The following is a 16,259-nucleotide window of genomic DNA, read 5'->3' as shown; positions in this document are numbered from 1 at the left end:
CGCTGGCATGGACGGCCAGCTGCTGCGGGTATACCGTGGTATCTTTGGATCCAAGATGTTCGCCTCCGCCTTCACACTAGTGGCTTGGCTGAACAAGGAACCGCTGGCCATGGGAGGGGCATCATGCTGGATATCCCGGATCCTACTTAGCATGGAGCTGTTCATCTCTGCAATCCAGCGGCCGGTACGGGCAGCCGATTCACAAAAGACACGCCGAACTAGCGCGCGTCCTGCTTGTGTTCCTGGTGACACTGCCTGTGGTGTTCACGACGCTGTCGATGAGATCAATGTCGCTGGATTCGATGGCGAGTGCGTGGCCCCTGTGGCCAAGCGCAAAGAGCGTGTTCATCCATATGGCGTGGCAGCAGGTTCCGCAGTGGTCTGGCACCTTGCTTGAGTCACGCAGACCCAACGCCAGCCGAACAGCTGCTGCTGCGGTCGGTCCTGGCTGGCGATTTTGCGTGCGAGCTGGCCGCAATCGTGCTCATGTGGACCAGACCCTAAACCCCGCCATTTAGAAGCCCATGGAAAGGCGCTTCCATTAAAGAGCCAGCCGCGCTTTCCCTGCCGACGACGCATCTCTGCTCCACATTACTTTTGCGATTTTTACAATTTCCAATACACTTGGGCTCTTTTTTCTTTTTCGACACTACTACCAAGACAACAGCAACTTGCAACCATGAGTGACTGGGACGAGACCACAGTTTTGCGCAAGAGCGGCCCGCGCCCGACCGTCGCCAAGTCGCAATCCGTTGTCAACGCTGCACGTCGTGCTGGCGAGCTCGTTTCTACCGAGCGCAAGTCCGACGTGGCCAACCGCGGTCATCACGTTGACACCGACCACCGTCGCATTGCTGCCCTGGACCGCAGCGACGACGTGCGCCCGCCCTCGACAGTCAACCTGTCTGTGGGTAAGGCCATCCAGCAAGCGCGGCAGGCCAAGGGCTGGACACAGAAGGATCTCGCCACCCGCATCAACGAGAAGCCCACAGTCGTCAACGAGTACGAGGCGACCAAGGCCGTGCCGAACCAGCAGATCCTGATGAAAATGGAGCGCGCTCCTGGGCGTCAAGCTGCGCGGCAAGGATATCGGCGGTCCCCTCCACCCTCCCAAGAAGAAGTAAACGCCCGTTACTGCCGTGAATCCAAACCCACTCAAAAAAATCTTTGCAGCATCCTTTAACCCCATTACGACTCTTTGTAACACCTTTCGAACGCTTCAATCAACAGCCATACGCTATTTATCAAGGCGCAAGCAGCTGGTGTGTTCTGGATTCATATGTATTTGTCATCGCATCAGCTACTCGTCCTTGTCCTTATTTTGCAGCGTGCTCTTGATCAGGATCGGATGGGCGTCGCGCAGGGCGTGCTCTGACGTGAATGCGATCGAATATGTGTTGTCCTTATCTTCGACCTTGTTACCCTGCACCACATACCGGCGGATAACTTCTTCGACCTGGGTGCCGTGCTTCAGACACTTTTTGATCTTCTTCTCATCTGTCAGCGACCGGTTCGCCTCAAACTCTGTTCGCGTCTGTCTGTGCGCCGCAAGCATCACTGGGAGATCACCTAATAGTTGCGCATACATGGAATCCAGAGGAGTTGCGATGGCAGCCCCAGTAGTAACAATGCAGATAGAAAACAGAGTTGTGGGCTGCATGTATGTGTAGGAGGCAGCGCCTTCCTAAGCAAGGGCTTCGGTGCAAACCTACCTTCAAACCGTAGCCGCTGTGTCCTCAAAAGCCTCCGATACAGCAGACGCGCTTCCTGTGACAGCATGCTCATTGTGGTTCTTTGTTCGAAATGCGAAAAATGTCTTTTGCAGCAAGTATTTGAGATAAACCTGCATACAAGCCAAGAGAAGGGAGCGCGGTTATCGTTAGGCTCAAGCCGACAGACACACGTGATGAGTCCTGATCTTATTTCCTCTAATCCTTAGATATAATCGATGTAGAAAACTAAATTAAGCCGCACGTGGGACTGGACTCGTCTTGAGCCCAACTGCCAGGCAGTAGCTGTGCCCAGGGCAACAGGTCTGTTCGACTGCCTAAACTGAGCCATGCTGTAACTGTAGAGCATTCAACATTCGCCACTACTGATTAGCCCCAAATACAACCTTGAAGATAGCCCATGGCTGAAGCGGTGGGACTGGAGTATGGGTGATGTGTTAGCCGCTATCAGTCACATGTGCATATATGAAGGCGGGTCAAGACACGTAAGGAAAGAGGCTAAATTCGTGCCACTCGAACATGGATGGGCAGCTTGGCACGTCAGCCACTTGGCACTTGCAAGTAGCTTCAGGCATATCCTTCATAAGACTATACTGCCGCAGTTTTATTGTACTTGCAGATGAGCCTAGTGAGTCCGACTGAATAATAGCTAGTGTACACATGCCAGTGGATTGGCAACAATTAAATATAAACTACATGTCCTGCGTGCATTGGCCATGGCAATGAGCAATGGCTTCTAACTGATAGCAGGCGGGCGGTGGCAATTTCGTCTTTTGTAGCAAGTAGGAATATCCTCAGCATGGCCGACTCCAATATTTCTGTCATTTTGAAAAGCGCAGCGATTATCAGCACACTAGCTGCACTCCTACGCGACACCGCAGACTAGCGCACTTGGCAATGCTAGTATTGCACGTGTTTCCTTCATGGCCAAAATCACCAGTGGGGTGCTCAAAAACCTATGCCCATTACAGCGGCGTTGCATATGGCATCCCGTATGGTGTCGATTCAGGTGGCTCAACTTGGGGATGTCCCATCCGCTGTACTTATCCAAACAAACTAGACACAGCGGTATTCTATCGATGGAGCGATATCTCAAATGGCAATGCCGGTTTCATTGCGTATAAAAACGACACCAAAGAAATTCTGCTAGTGTGCTGCGGAACAGAGACGCTGGGCGACTGGATCCATGGTTTCCAATTGGCATCCAGAATCAGTGGCTAGCGGCTGCCTGAGGTGCCAAATTCGCTGGTGCATATTGGATTTTTCCAATGCCTATGAGGGAAACTCAAAAGCAATACTCGAAAAAAAAAACTGATACAGCTGACCACCAGGTTCCTAGACTACGCCATTAGCATCATAGGGCATTCTAGGGGGTAGTGCACTGGTATCAATTGCAGCCGCTACACTGTCGCTATAGAGACTTGGGTGGATCCCGCGCATGTCTATATATGCATACCGCCAGCCACGTAGTGGTGACAAGGTGTGTGCTGCCTAGATCCAGAGCCGCGGGTTCCTGATCTTCTGCGTCGTGGACAAGGGCGATGTTGCAGTGCGACTTTCACACAAGGAAATGGGCTATTACCACAATGGCCAGGAGGTATGGTACAGCTCCACTGATGGTTCAGTGTTTTGCGGTAAGATTGGCGGAAGTATTAGCTGCCACAACTCGGTGAAGGATCAGGAGCTGAGTATCTTTGACCACTACAGCTACCCTGGCCTGCAGTACTAGGCTTTGCTCTATTCGTGACAACTACCAAGTGGATATCTGGCCGTGGTCGCGTGCCGGGACGTCTCCAAAACATCCCAGCAAACCATCACTGCCGAAGCAGAGTAAAAGTTGACTCCAGCAAATGTACCCAATAGAGCGTCGCCATCTTGGAACCAAATTGCAAAACGAAAAAACACCCAACCATTCTCCGAGAACTTCCGCTCTGTATTTGGCGATCCCTTTCCGTGTAGACCGTGGGGTTGAACAAGCAAAAAAATTGTAAAACTAGCCAAGGTGGATTACAAATTCATCGCTTATGCGATGCCAAGCAGGCAGTCACAACTGCTTGTTTCCCGCCTTCTCCCTATCCGCGAATGTCTTATCTGTTCAATTAAAGTTATTTTCACACGCACATATACATAGCACTGTACATATTTCCAAACCATGCCGGCGCCCATCGACGATTTGACCACTGCCACACACGCAGTCGCCAACTCGCTGGACCGCATCAGCAATGCCATCAAGCAGAGCGCTGAGCGGCTGCGTTCTGACCCCAAGGGCTTCCACCACGCGCTGCGCATCCTCTTTCAGACCGCCGATTCTCCGCACGGCAAGTTCATATTCACAGGGGTTGGCAAAAGCTATCTGATCGGGCGCAAGCTGGCAGCGACCTGGACCAGTGTCGGCTCACGCGCCATGTGCGTGCACTCCACTGAGGCACTGCATGGCGACCTGGGCATTGTCTCGCCAGGCGACTGCGTGATTGCGCTCAGCTACTCGGGCAACACCGAGGAGGTCGTGCGCATGGTGAAGGCGATGAGGAGCGGGCTGCGGGGAGAGAGCGTGGGAGTTTCGGTGGTTGGCGTGGGCCGGTCCAGTGACTCACCTTTAGGGATGCTCAGCGATGCCTTTATTGACGGTTCGGTTGATGGTGAGCTTTCGGAGGCAGTGAGTGCGCCAACGACCTCGAGTTCGGTAACGCTGGCCATTGGCGATGCCATTGCGATGCTGCTGATGGAGAGGCGGCAGTTTGGGCCCGCAGACTTTGCACGCAACCACCCTGGCGGGAATCTGGGAAGAGTCAGCCGAGAGATGAGCGGCCAGGAGCAATAGCACGTACGGGTAGTTGTTGAACTTGAATATTTAACGTTTAGTGTGCTGAATGATAAAGGGGGTTTATAAGAAGCATTTATATGACGTGGGAGGGTATGGCGCGGGGGTTGTTAACGGTTAGACTAGTGTGCCGTAGTTGTCCGTAGTTGGGCTTGAGCTTGAGCTCGAGCTCGAGCTTGTGCGGGTGACGGGTGTTCTATACATCCCATCATCAGAGCCACCAGCAGCAATTCTAGACTGCACGGGGTCCAGATTTTTTGTGGACCGTGCCAGTCGGTCCAAGCATACCTTGACCTCATGGCGCCAGTCGATGTAGAACAGGATGTAGCACTGCTGGGCCAGCGAGTACAGGATGACACCAACTGCCAGTCCGAGCCACAGCCCAATGACCTCGAGGTGCGGCGGACCCATTCCCAGGTAGAAGGCAATGGGCACAGCAAGTATCCAGAACGACGGGAACGCCAGGATGGCTCCCAGACTCTGCTTGCCCAGGGCGCGCAGAATACCAGCAACCAGTCCGTTCATGCCATCATATGTCTGGACAGCAGCAAAGTATGGCATTAGCTTGCTGCAGAGCGTGACGACCTCCTCATCGTCTGAGTACATGTAGCCCCAGCGGTGGCGGTTCAGGAACAGCATCAGCGAGCACGTCATACCGACAGCATACCCGATGCACATGGAAATGTATGCTGAGAACCGTGCGCGCCTCTGCTTGCCGCATCCCAGCGAGTTGCCCACCCGGGTAGCTGCTGCCGAGCCAATAGCCGCTGGCGTCTGGTACGTCAGACTCATGGCGCTGAAAATGCACGCCTGGGCGGCCAGGGAGACAGGTCCAAACATCGACGACCCAAAGGTGACCATTTCAAATGCTGACCAGCTGCACGACATCATGGCGGCACTGGGGATGGCCAAGCGGTAGAACTCCCAGATGCCGTCTAGGCAGTCGAGCGTGAACCCGCCCCACGCCTCCTTGGCTTTGCTGCAGACAATGTAGCCGGTGAGACCAAGGAAGAGTAGCCAGTTCGTAATGGCGGTGGCGAGGGGTGCTCCGGCAAAGCCTATTCCGATCGTGTCCGACCAGACGAGCATGCGGCTCATGAGGAAGTGGATCGGCGCAACCACAGCCATGATCCAGGTGCCAGCCTGCATGATGCCCTGCGCCTGAACGAAGCGCTTCAGGCACTCAAAGGCTACCAGGGGCCAGCTGCCAAGCAACCAGATGCGCAGAAACTCGCCACACAGCGTTGCCACCTCCTCAGTCTGGCCGATCGACTGCAGGATCGAGTCCATGTATACAAACAGCAGGACGGTCGGCACCAGCTGCAGTGTAACTGCCACCAGCCCGCGCTGCATGTGGAAGCCCACGCGTGTCTTGTCGTGCGACGCGGTAAACGCCGTGCTGCAGAATGTCTCCAGGGCACAGGCCAGGCCAACACAGGGCATCATGACGACAAAGTTGATGATCATCACCGCCAGTGAGGCCGCGGCCAGCTCGTTGACGCCCAGGCGGCCAACGTTCAGCATGCTGACGAAGGCAAACGAGCTCTGGCAGAAGTACGACAGCGCAAGAGGGACCGAGGAGGTGACGAGCCAGACGAGCTCTTGCTTGATCAGGACGAGGCGAGAGATGCTCGACTCGTCGTCGATCAGAACCTGGTCGCTGAGCGTGGCAGCCGACGGCGAGGAGAGCAGGGGCGCACACTCGTGCGGCGCTGGTGTGTGATCAGCCATAGCGACTAGGATGATGTGACAGGGGAAGAGTAGAGTAGAGAGCGGGTACAGGAGCGGGAGCAGAGGAGGGAAGCGGCGTGTCGGAGCCTTATAAGGGGTGGTCCTGGGTCTAGTGCAGCGCAGTAAACAGGCAAAACACCACTTTTGCACCCCCTCGTCCACTGTTCTACAGCGAGTGGCCGAGCAAGGTGCACGCTGCAGAGGGCCGAGCGCACATTGTTCACGGAGCTACCACCGTGAAGAAATTTTTCTTCGTTTTGGGGAGCGGCAGGGCGCAGGGGGTTAAACTCGCCCCTTTAAATGAGGCGATTTTCTCCGTGCTCCCCCTTAGCGATTGTATTCCAGATCCCCGTCATCCCAGGATGTGATGTCCTGCCTAGATCGGCCCGGTGCAACATTAGCACGTATCAGGAGCCCCCGTTCTTCGACGGACCGGATACCCAACACGTCGATCCCACTGCTGGCCTCCATTTTCATATGGCCGCTGCAGGACCCGGCAATAGCGGTGACAACGGCCCCTTCCCCAGTCGGCAATGGCGGACGCACCTCAGGCGAGAATAGTGTGCAGACCTTGTTCGCGTTTTACGGTAAACAACGAGCGTGAGAATGCACCGGAAACGCAGAGGTGTGGCTCTGAGCCAATTATGTTGCACAATGGCGCTATGTCTGCGACATGCGTGGCGAAACATGTGGTCTTGGGGGAGGGGCCGAGACGCCGATGCGTAGCTACAGCAGCAGCACTGGCAGCAGCGGGTTGCTTGTTTGCCGCGAAACGTTTTTGTGCTGGAAATTGCGACATGTGGATACAGAGTGTCGCCAGCTAGCTGTCCCTAATTCCACTACTGCTTGTGCCCATGGACCATGATATTGAAAAATCACATTCTGGACACACTTTGGAAAATTAAAGGCAGGGGAGATAGTATTCGCAGTAGCTCACACCGGAAACTGCCTGGTGTGTAATCGCGCCTCTACCACGACTTGCAGGCAGCGATGTTTGTTGCTGAAAACAATGTGACGGCGGAAACCACCAGCCAGCTTACGCGCATGAGCTCGGCACGCTAAAGTCCTCAGTTCTGATACCTCCGCCCCACGGCGAGTCGGATATCAGATCGGCGTTCTTGCCCAGGCCGCGCTTGGCGAAGCCCTTCCAGATCAAGCACTGGTTCTCGCCGCCAGTCAGCTGGCGGTCTGCCAGCAGAATAGCATCGCGGGTGTCGATAAAGTTGGGGCGGCACGGCTGCAGCTTGAAGGCATCAATCAGCAGCTGCATCGCCAGCGTGTTGCCCTTGGTCATATCGTGCGAGAACACGTCGTCGCTGAACCCGTGGGCGTCAATCAGATTCCACAGAACCTCGTAGTAGATTGCAGCCCACACCTCGCCCTTGGCGTGCACTTCCCAGTACGCGGGCCCGTCCATGATGCCGTACGTCGAGGGGTTAGTCTTCATGCTGGTCGAGTACGGGTACTTGCGGATACCACGGGCTGCCGAGTAGAAGCCCATCGGGATGTCGTCGTTGCGGGTACTGGTCGAGTTGAGTCGGATGATGGTGGCCAGGATATCTCCGTGGCCCTCGCCCATACCGCCCGACTCGCCCCACCCGAGACAGTTGGAGTTGGCGGGACCGCCGGTCAGGCGGATCGAGATGCCGTGGGTGTACTCGTGGACAACAATGCCCTGCTCCAGGTCGCCATCGCGGTTCGGGTTGGTGATGTCCCACACGTACATACGCATCTTCGGGTGACGGCCATCGGGCGGCGTGGCAAAGTTGGCGTTGTTGTAGCCGCTGCCGTCCTGCGCGTTGGCAATGACTGCATCGTTGCCGCGGCCCTTGCCGCTAAAGTTGATGTCCTGGAAGTTGCCCGAGGCCTCGTCAAAGCCGTACAGGTAGAACAGGTCGTGCATAAAGTTGTTGGTGTAGAACAGCTGCGTCACTGCCGCCTCGATGTATGATGCCGGCGCCTTGGTCAGGTCGAGCGGGTAGTCGAAAACGCGGTTGGCCGACGACGGGCGGAAGTTGTTCTCCCACCCATACCCGCCGTCGGGGTTGGACTGCGCAAACACGTTGTTACCGGCGGTCTGGTTGGACGACACCCAGCCCTGTGGGCTCGCAATCTTGTGCGCCGGGTTCTCGACCAGCGAGCGCTCGCCTAGCGACGGGTCGGGCACGCGCCAGGGGTACACGCGGAATGCCTCGGGCTCCACGTAGTTGGACGACCAGTCCACAAGCGAGTCAATCTTGCCCGTGCGTGCGTTGACTTGCGCGTTCCACCAGTGGTCGTCCTGCTCGACTGTCAGATCCCACGTCTCCGCCAGTGAGCCGTCGTCCAGCCGGATCAGTGCAGGCTGCGCCGACACCTTGCCGTCGATGGCGAACCGCTTGGGGACGTTGTTCAGCAGCAGCTCGGGGTCGCCCTCGATGTTCAGCGCTGCGTCCGACATCGACGCTAGCCAGATGGTGCGGCAGCAAGGTCGCTCTTGAGGTGGCTGGCCAGGTGCCGCAGCGCATCCTTGGCAGACAGGTACTTGTCCTTGAGCCCGCGCTTGCGGAAGCCGCTGTGGTCTCTAAAGTCGACCTCGATTCTCGCCGGCGAAATTCGTGCCCTGGATGTGCAGGCGGTCCTTGACGGTCCCAACCAGCGGCTCCAGATAGTCCAGCCACACGGTCCAGCCCCTCGGTGACCTCCGTCGAGATTCTATCGAATGCACTGCTGGCCATGTGCTGCGCGTATTCCCACGAGTCCTTGATTGCGTGCTCCAGCTTGGCGGGCACGCTCTCGCTGGGGCTGGTGCCGGGGCACTGAGAACTGGAGTCGAGAAACGAGTTGCCCTGACGAGATTACACGCCCGTACTTGTCAATGTTGACGTTGGCGTCGCCATTGACCACCTCCAGCCCGTTGACAACCTTGGCGGAAATACACGTGCGTGACTCCGTTGTGCTCGCTGCGGTACGCGGACTTGAGTTTCATGTTGTGCTCCGGGATGTTGTGCCGTGAGGAGAGATACGCTGCGGCAACCTGCCACGTTGTCCTCGAGCTCCTGGATCGCCGTCGCTACCGAGGCGGCTGGCGCTCAGGTGCCGCTTGACGTAGGCAGGCGGGGCTACCGTCACCGGCGTCTCGTACACGGTATAGTGGGCGGCCGAGCGCAGGGTAGGTCCGAACGGCTTGGCGTCCGTGCGGATGATTGTGGTGGTGTCCATGGAAGTTGTGGCCCGAGGCGACTGATGCCGTCACCGCGAGCGCAAGGCCCAGGAGCGAGACTGTCTTGACCATTGGATAGCTGGGAGTGGGTGAAGGACGGAGGGTCTAAGCAGCCTTTTTAACGAGAATAATACAGGAGAATGATACAAATAGTAGTGGTCTGGTTGATGGAGAGAATATAGTTGTGGAAAATGGGGTTGGGAAATGTTTCTGGAGCAAGAGAGAGGGGCGCGTGAATGCTTCTTGGCATTTATTGCCGACTGGCATCGCTGCGTTTTCAAGACTGCGGCGTGCTATGTTCCTTGCCAACATGCCGATTACGCATTAATTCACGTTTCTTTGCAACCACCAGGTCTGCAGACGCTGTGATTGGACCGTCCCACGGTCATTTCCAGCAGTATGAAAAGGCGTTTCGGTCATGCGGTCTCCACTTTCCGCTGTCCTGCTGACACTTGACTCATGGGTAATCTTGCAGCTAGGACCGCAGCAGATCTGATCCTGGTGATGGATCACTGTGGATCTGGTGGCACATCGGATTACGCTGCCGACCTGGAAGCGGCGGGTGATTGCGAAGACATGCAGCAGATTTGCCGGTGGATGCGTCGATATTGTAATCGCAGTGTTGCCTTTCGACGATTACCCGCGGTCCGGGCTCAGGCACCAGCTACACGCATGAACAACACAATAAACGCATTCCTAGTGTCGACTCCTTTGCACAGCCCATTCTGGTACGCGAGGGACACAATATCCAATTACCAGAGACTGCCCTATTTGTGCAATAGGAGTTCGGCAAGTGGTGCAGATCCTACAATTGCTATATGCCAATTGCCTCTCTACAATTGCACAAGCGCCCGAATGCCTGCAATAGCTAGAAGACAATAAGCTTTTACACCCTGTCTCCTATTGCAAATAGCGTCTTTAGCGAGATACATGGTTTGACGCAAGTAGAATCGTGCACCATTTTTCACCTCTCCTCGCTGCTGTGTCGACAGCGTTGCCGAAATTATTTAAAGCCCGGGGGTCATGCCTCCACTCGCCACAGCGCTTACATACCAATCGCACATCGACGTTCTCTCCTGACTCTTCTCTGGTACTTTGGAACTCCAGGCTCGCCTAACGACTGCACGCAGCAAATCACACACACCTCATCGCCATCATGTTCTCGGGACTCCGCAAGCTCTTCAAGACCGACTTCAGCCTCCCGCGCCCAAGCGAGGAGCAGATTGACAACCTCATCTACAACTTTTAGCTCCTTCTCGGAACCGCCCCATCCAGCGCCTCACTATTTACAACTCTCAGCCCGTTTCCAGCATTGCCAATAATAAAACTGTATAGACTCTATCCGCTCGCTAGTGACCCGTCTGTACAATGAAACAGCATTCCCTATATGGATCCGCGACGGGTGGCCAGTGTCTGCCCAGCCATGTTTGGGGCAGGAGAGGCACACACGATGGGATTGCGGCGGGTGGACAGCGGTCTCACAGAAACGGGCTCTGCGCCTGTTTTCTTTCTCCCCTTCAGCCGATTGAGTTAAGAATGGGAAACGCCAGACTGGTGGACCGCTTGTCAACAAATCCCAAACCGCATTGCCATTGCGCCATGTCGCTAATGTGCCACAGAGATACATGAAAGAAACGTGGGTTTGGGTGTCGCGTTTCCTGTCGATTATTGCTGCGGGCGACGGCAAAAGTGAAAAGCCACCGACCTGCTTCCGCAAGCCATTGGCTGGGAGCGACGCCAACGGAGCGGGCTGGGTTCGCATAGATGGGTGGAGTGGGGTGGGTGTGGGTGTGGGTGTGGTACGAGCTGTCGCCATAGAGACGCAGCAAGCCTGCTGTTGCGGCCTCTGTATACAATGCAGAGCCGGCCAGCCCATCTCCAGATGTGTCTGGCGCACGGGTGGAGTGGGGGTGGGATGGGATGCATGCGCCTGTATGCTTCAGCGGCGGCCCAGGGAGGCTTGGCTACAGGAAGACACAAGCAGGAGGGATGTGGTAAACATAGAATAATAGAGGGGATTCTCAGCGCGCCGGGGGTGGTGGGTGAGGGTAACAATAGGTGCTGCTAGGGAGGATAATTGTAGCCAATTCACCAAATGAGGCTAAAGCCTTGCTGTGTTTGTCCCGAGCGCATCTCCAGAGCGAGTATGTAGCAAACAGCATCCAAAAAGCTATTCTGGTACACAATCAGAGCTGTGCTCGATGCAAAAAGGAAAACATCACAACAAACCGCCGTTTGGTCGCCCCAGCGCAGCTTATACGGGTACCTGACAGGCCCTTTGAGGATATATATAAACCGCAGCGCACCCCCTCCCCTCCACGCTTTCAGCTCTCCCCGCGTGCCTTCGTACATTCTCTTTTGGCCATTCACCAATTCCTCACAAGCAAAACAAACAAATCTTTCCTTGCTATCACCCACCTGTACTTTACTATTACCACACGCCATGGGTTGCCAGAAATGCCGCGGATGGGAAGACAGCGAATGCTGCCTGAGCCAGGAGCACGCGTGCCAGTGCGCATGCCACACATCTTGTGATTGCTTCTTTTGCCATACAGTCGAGCTCCGTGCGCGGTCGATCCGCAGCACACCACCGCCAGCACCACTGCTGCTGCCTCTGCCACGGCCCATGATGAGCAGCCGCCAAGCAGAGCCGCGGAAAAGCACTGCCATGGATGTCAGCCAGCAGATCGCCAGCTACCTTGAGGAATCGCCCTCGGGCGAGCACGCGCCAAACAAGATCCGCCGGTGGTCACGTCGCAGCATCACACTAAAGCCTCTACGGCTATTTGCATAGTCAAGCCCGCAGGACACCCCAGCATGCCCCCGCCTCTAGTTACATTTTATACCAACATATTTATCGCTATTATTATATTCATCTACTCGTCTGCTATGCACTGGCGCTGGCTGTCTGGAACGCCGAACAGAGGAGCGATTGTCGGCCGCTACGCGCTTGGATGTAGGAGAGAGGGATAGGGGAGGCAGGCTTGAAATCGGCATTGCCAAGGGGATTAGCATAGTGGGCATCTGCTGTAAGCGCTGTGGCCAGCGTGATCAGCCTGGGATCCTGTTTTCCTACGGATCTGGGCACGGAAGCGTGACTACCCTTTCCGGACTTGGATCATCGCTCCGCATAGATTGCAATGTCCTTCACGTACCTTGCGGGGAGGCATTCGCTCCCTGTTTTGTCCCCTCAACTGTGCGGTGGAAAAAGGGATGATGGGAGCGGCTGCAAGCGGTTTCGAAGGCGTGACAGCTGGGATGCACATATGCATTGCATCTCAGCAGCAAATGCCAAAAATAAACCAAAATCACCAGCCGATGCCGGGGTCTGTCGCTCTGGTTGAAGTGAAGCAGAAGTGGTACCAGAGGAGAGTGCGCACTAGTGCATTTTGTTGGGCAGGAGACTCAGAGAAAAGCCTTTGCAAGAGCCAGGACGGATGCGACCTGAGTGAGCAACCGCGCATGAGATGCCGATCGCTTACTGCACAATAAAGGCTGAAAGGCGTCCTATCGAGCAAGCAGCGGGAGCGATGGGATGCTGGTCGACCTTGTCCTGTGCATCCTTCCCCTCCTCCTCTTCCATGCGCTCTTGGTTCAGATTGGTAAGATGGGTAAAGACCATGCCAATCGTGGTCAGCCCAAGCATGCTTGCACTGGTTGCTGCAAAAAGCGTGTTTGCTGCACGCAGTGGGCATCAAAGAAAAAAGACCGAAAACAGGATTCCTGCGTCCCACTGTCAGCGGGAGGAGAAGCATGGCCAAGCGCGATGATGCATAGCGGGTGGTCAGGATGCATTAACGAACAGGCATATATGCACACGTAGAAAGTCGCTTGCTCAGGTGCCACCTGCGAGCTCGAGCGGTCTGCTGATCCGCTGTTTTTTTGCGGCTCGGGGTCAAGCATTAGGCAGCGGCAGCGGGTTGGGAGGGTTGGTTTGTGGGGCGGGTCTGGCAGGATATTTTCCTTCGGCGTTCTCGAATCCTCCACCCGGTCAAGCAGGCAGTCCTACATGGGCTGGCCACACGGGCAAAAGGGATCCAGTCACAGCTGCACACCGGGGCTCCAGGACTCGACGGAAGCTGCATGCCTCTGCCTCGGGCAGTATGCCTACTCTGATGCGAATCCGGAGATGTGAGTTGTCGGCCCATGGCTGTTACCTGGAGAGGGCAGAGCAGTGGCAGGCAGGAGGTACATTGGACATGGGGCTGATGAGAGGAGCTAGCGATGGCAAAAGACAAGGCTAATTAATATAGCTTGCACAATGACTACATCGTGGGTAAGCGCTCCGACTGGCCGGGCCAGAGTCGGCATCGGCAGTTGTCATGGGTGGTGGGCGGGGAATGTGTGTCTCGGGGCACGCACAACAAAGGCGGGGAGAGCATGGTGGTGCTTAAATTGGCAGGGGCCATCCGCAATTTATTGCGGTCTATTTGGGCAAGTAATATATGCTGGTTGTCTTCGCTGCTGATGCACCAGCCTACACTGAGAGCATGTCTCCCTTGTTTTTCTGGAGCACAAGGCACAGCAAGAAAAATGCAAGCGCACAAGCTCGCTCAAGCGCATGTGACGAGTCAGCCAGCAGCAGAAGGCTGCAGGTGCGCCCCCTCCCTCAACCTCCCCCTTTTATCCAGCGTGCATGCGCCTGGGCGGGCAGAGCGTGCATAATCCGAGGTTGCAGAAGGCGATTGTGCGTTGTTTCTGCTGTCTTGCGCACCGAGCGCCGATTCCAACCCAGAGCAACAGCGATTGGAGAGACATTGGCAAAGGGCCACAATAGCATGGGATGCTGTCTTTGGATAAGGATAAGTGTTGGAATAAAAGATATTACAGTACAGGCGCCAGCAGGCCTATAAAACGACCGGTAGCGGCGCAGTTATAGAAACAGAGTAGACCCCTTCACCACAGTGGAGGTAGTGGGCAGAAAGAGAGAAAAAGTACAGGCAGAGGCGTGAGATGTATGATGCAAGCGTGGGTTTTTGTTTGCGGCAGAGGGGCGGCTCCTCTCTCCATCTGCCCAGAGCGCGTGCCGGGACTTCCGAATGGGTCCTGCATCTGCCCATCGATAACAGGTCCTTTTGTAGGTGTTGGGCCGTGCGAATGGGCACAATCCTGGGAAGGCGCTCTCCTGAATTCTCACCCGATGGGAGGATATTGCCAGGGTCCCGCCGAATTCGCACGGGTCCCTCTTGCCCAAAACGGGGGCTGCACAATGGGAGCTCGATTGCCGGCGTCGCTGCCGAGGGCCCTTTTGTTGTTGGGAGGCAAGGAATCCGTCGGTCGGTCATGCTGGGTATACCGGCTGCCCGGTTTGCTCGAATGGGTCCAGGGCCGGGTAGTCGCGAAAGGCTATGCCATCAAACTGCTTCATCGTGTAGAATTGCTGTCCAGGGAGGAAAAGTGGAGGAAAAAAGTACGGGAGGGGTCAAGTGGTTGGAAGAGAAGAGAAAGATGGGGCGCACGCTCGTTCGTTAAATACGTGATGGTGGGAACCTTGTAAAAATGTGATGACGATTCACTCTATTTCAGCCTTCGAAAAGCATGTATTGCTGCGCGCTTGCACCAGATGGGGTCTGGGGGTCGAAAATCCGGCCAGGAGGGGTCTGAGCGAGAACGATTAAAATGCCAAGCGTGTGGGCTTTTTCGCGAAGGAACAAGGGGCTGCTCTCGGTATCGGCTATCTGCGTGTGCGTGTGTCGGGAAGGGACAGAGGGAAGGACAATAGGCCTTGACGGCGGGCTGGACACGGCTGCTACTGCTGCTGCTGCTGTTGCTGGCGCTAGTGTAAAGAAAGACAAGTTTCTGTGCCAAAGTGGTAAACCAAAAGTAAAGAAGAGAAAGAGTGGTCGGGTTCGTCCCCTGGCCGACGGGTATTTAAGCCAGTTGTGCTTGGCTGGAAAAGGCAGGCAGGAGCCGTGTGCTCCTCTTCCCTATTCCAGGGCTACACACCCCGCCCCCACTTCTATCGCCTTGTTCCCTGCTGTTCTAGGAATGGGCAGGGGGGTGTTACCAACAAGGAGGGGGGTAGAGTTTGTGATTTCCAGCTGCTGAAGGACCATTTTTCCTCAATAGTGTCATGGCCAGGCGATGCGTTAATGAGATACTCGGCGAGATGTGGGCAATCCCCAGAACTGGTAATGCGGGCCACCACGGCGAGTGCAGCAGACTGAGGAGGAGAACATATGCGTGCGTGCAGAGCAGAAGGCATCCTGCCCGAAAAGCAGGATGGCCGTGCATATCCTCAAAACCGTCTGCGGCGTGCATTTTCTCGCTCTCATGCTGTCTCCCCCACGCGTCCTCACAGGGTCTGAACGCTGCAGTCGCCAAAGGCAGGCGCATGTGGGGGATGGCTGAGCCAGTGCTTCCGTGATATGTGGCCATCCTGTCTCGTCTTACCCCAAAGGGGCTCCCAGATGGTACCCCCTCCGCCTTTCTGGGTGTGCATGTGCTCCAAAGAAAGATGAGTGTTCATTTCTCCTTTTGGCCACCCCATTGACAGCTGCTGGCTGGGTAAACTTTCCATATGCAAGCGTTCTCTCCAATCAATAGCGCGCACGGATTCATAGTTCGTCCTCAAAGTAAAGTCAAGGCGGAGTATATTCCGACAATTAAGGCTGGCTTTGCAAGGGCGCCATTGCAGGTGAAGGGCATGGTGCGTCCCTTTGCTGCAGCTGCCGTTGCTGCATTCACAAAGCGGCCACCACGCAGGTTGGTGTTGGTGTTGGTGTTGGTGTTGGTGTTGGTGTTGGTGCATTGACAGGCTAGCGCCTAGAACGCG

The 16,259-nt window shown here is 55.8% G+C and overlaps 6 protein-coding genes across 6 annotated transcripts; 2 read left to right on the top strand and 4 right to left on the bottom strand.

Moving 5' to 3' along the window:
- Window positions 1-679: 679 nt before the first annotated feature.
- On the top strand, window positions 680-1,124 carry DL89DRAFT_275182 (multi protein bridging factor 1; the record flags this gene model as incomplete). Its single annotated transcript, XM_040889275.1, has 2 exons — window positions 680-1,021; window positions 1,074-1,124. The coding sequence occupies 2 exons, from the start codon at window positions 680-682 to the stop codon at window positions 1,122-1,124; spliced, it is 393 nt and encodes a 130-aa protein (XP_040743002.1).
- A 127-nt stretch (window positions 1,125-1,251) lies between these two features.
- DL89DRAFT_268282 (uncharacterized protein) lies at window positions 1,252-1,847 on the bottom strand. The gene is made up of 2 exons (XM_040887860.1): window positions 1,713-1,847; window positions 1,252-1,569 (listed from the first exon to the last, which is right to left on the bottom strand). Exons 1-2 carry the CDS (start codon window positions 1,783-1,785, stop codon window positions 1,301-1,303), a joined length of 342 nt encoding a protein of 113 aa, XP_040743001.1. The 5' UTR covers window positions 1,786-1,847; the 3' UTR covers window positions 1,252-1,300.
- A 2,035-nt stretch (window positions 1,848-3,882) lies between these two features.
- DL89DRAFT_323366 (SIS domain-containing protein) lies at window positions 3,883-4,551 on the top strand (the record flags this gene model as incomplete). Its single annotated transcript, XM_040891388.1, has 1 exon — window positions 3,883-4,551. One exon carries the CDS (start codon window positions 3,883-3,885, stop codon window positions 4,549-4,551), a length of 669 nt encoding a protein of 222 aa, XP_040743000.1.
- Window positions 4,552-4,566: 15 nt separating this feature from the next.
- DL89DRAFT_268280 (MATE efflux family protein) lies at window positions 4,567-6,570 on the bottom strand. Its single transcript, XM_040887859.1, has one exon. The coding sequence runs from the start codon at window positions 6,280-6,282 to the stop codon at window positions 4,669-4,671; it is 1,614 nt and encodes a 537-aa protein (XP_040742999.1). The 5' UTR covers window positions 6,283-6,570; the 3' UTR covers window positions 4,567-4,668.
- Window positions 6,571-6,689: 119 nt separating this feature from the next.
- Window positions 6,690-8,722, bottom strand: DL89DRAFT_275180 (peptidase M36; the record flags this gene model as incomplete). The annotated part of the gene is made up of 3 exons (XM_040889274.1): window positions 6,690-6,747; window positions 7,374-8,518; window positions 8,540-8,722. 3 exons carry the CDS (start codon window positions 8,720-8,722, stop codon window positions 6,690-6,692), a joined length of 1,386 nt encoding a protein of 461 aa, XP_040742998.1.
- Window positions 8,723-11,466: 2,744 nt separating this feature from the next.
- DL89DRAFT_174003 (uncharacterized protein) lies at window positions 11,467-12,473 on the bottom strand. Its single transcript, XM_040883831.1, has one exon. The coding sequence runs from the start codon at window positions 12,152-12,154 to the stop codon at window positions 11,573-11,575; it is 582 nt and encodes a 193-aa protein (XP_040742997.1). The 5' UTR covers window positions 12,155-12,473; the 3' UTR covers window positions 11,467-11,572.
- Between the last annotated feature and the right edge of the window lie 3,786 nt (window positions 12,474-16,259).

Source organism: Linderina pennispora (genome assembly GCF_002104995.1).
Source record: "Linderina pennispora strain ATCC 12442 chromosome Unknown DL89scaffold_8, whole genome shotgun sequence".
NCBI classification, from domain to species: Eukaryota; Fungi; Kickxellomycota; class Kickxellomycetes; order Kickxellales; family Kickxellaceae; genus Linderina; species Linderina pennispora.
This window is presented reverse-complemented; position numbering and strand designations above follow the sequence as displayed.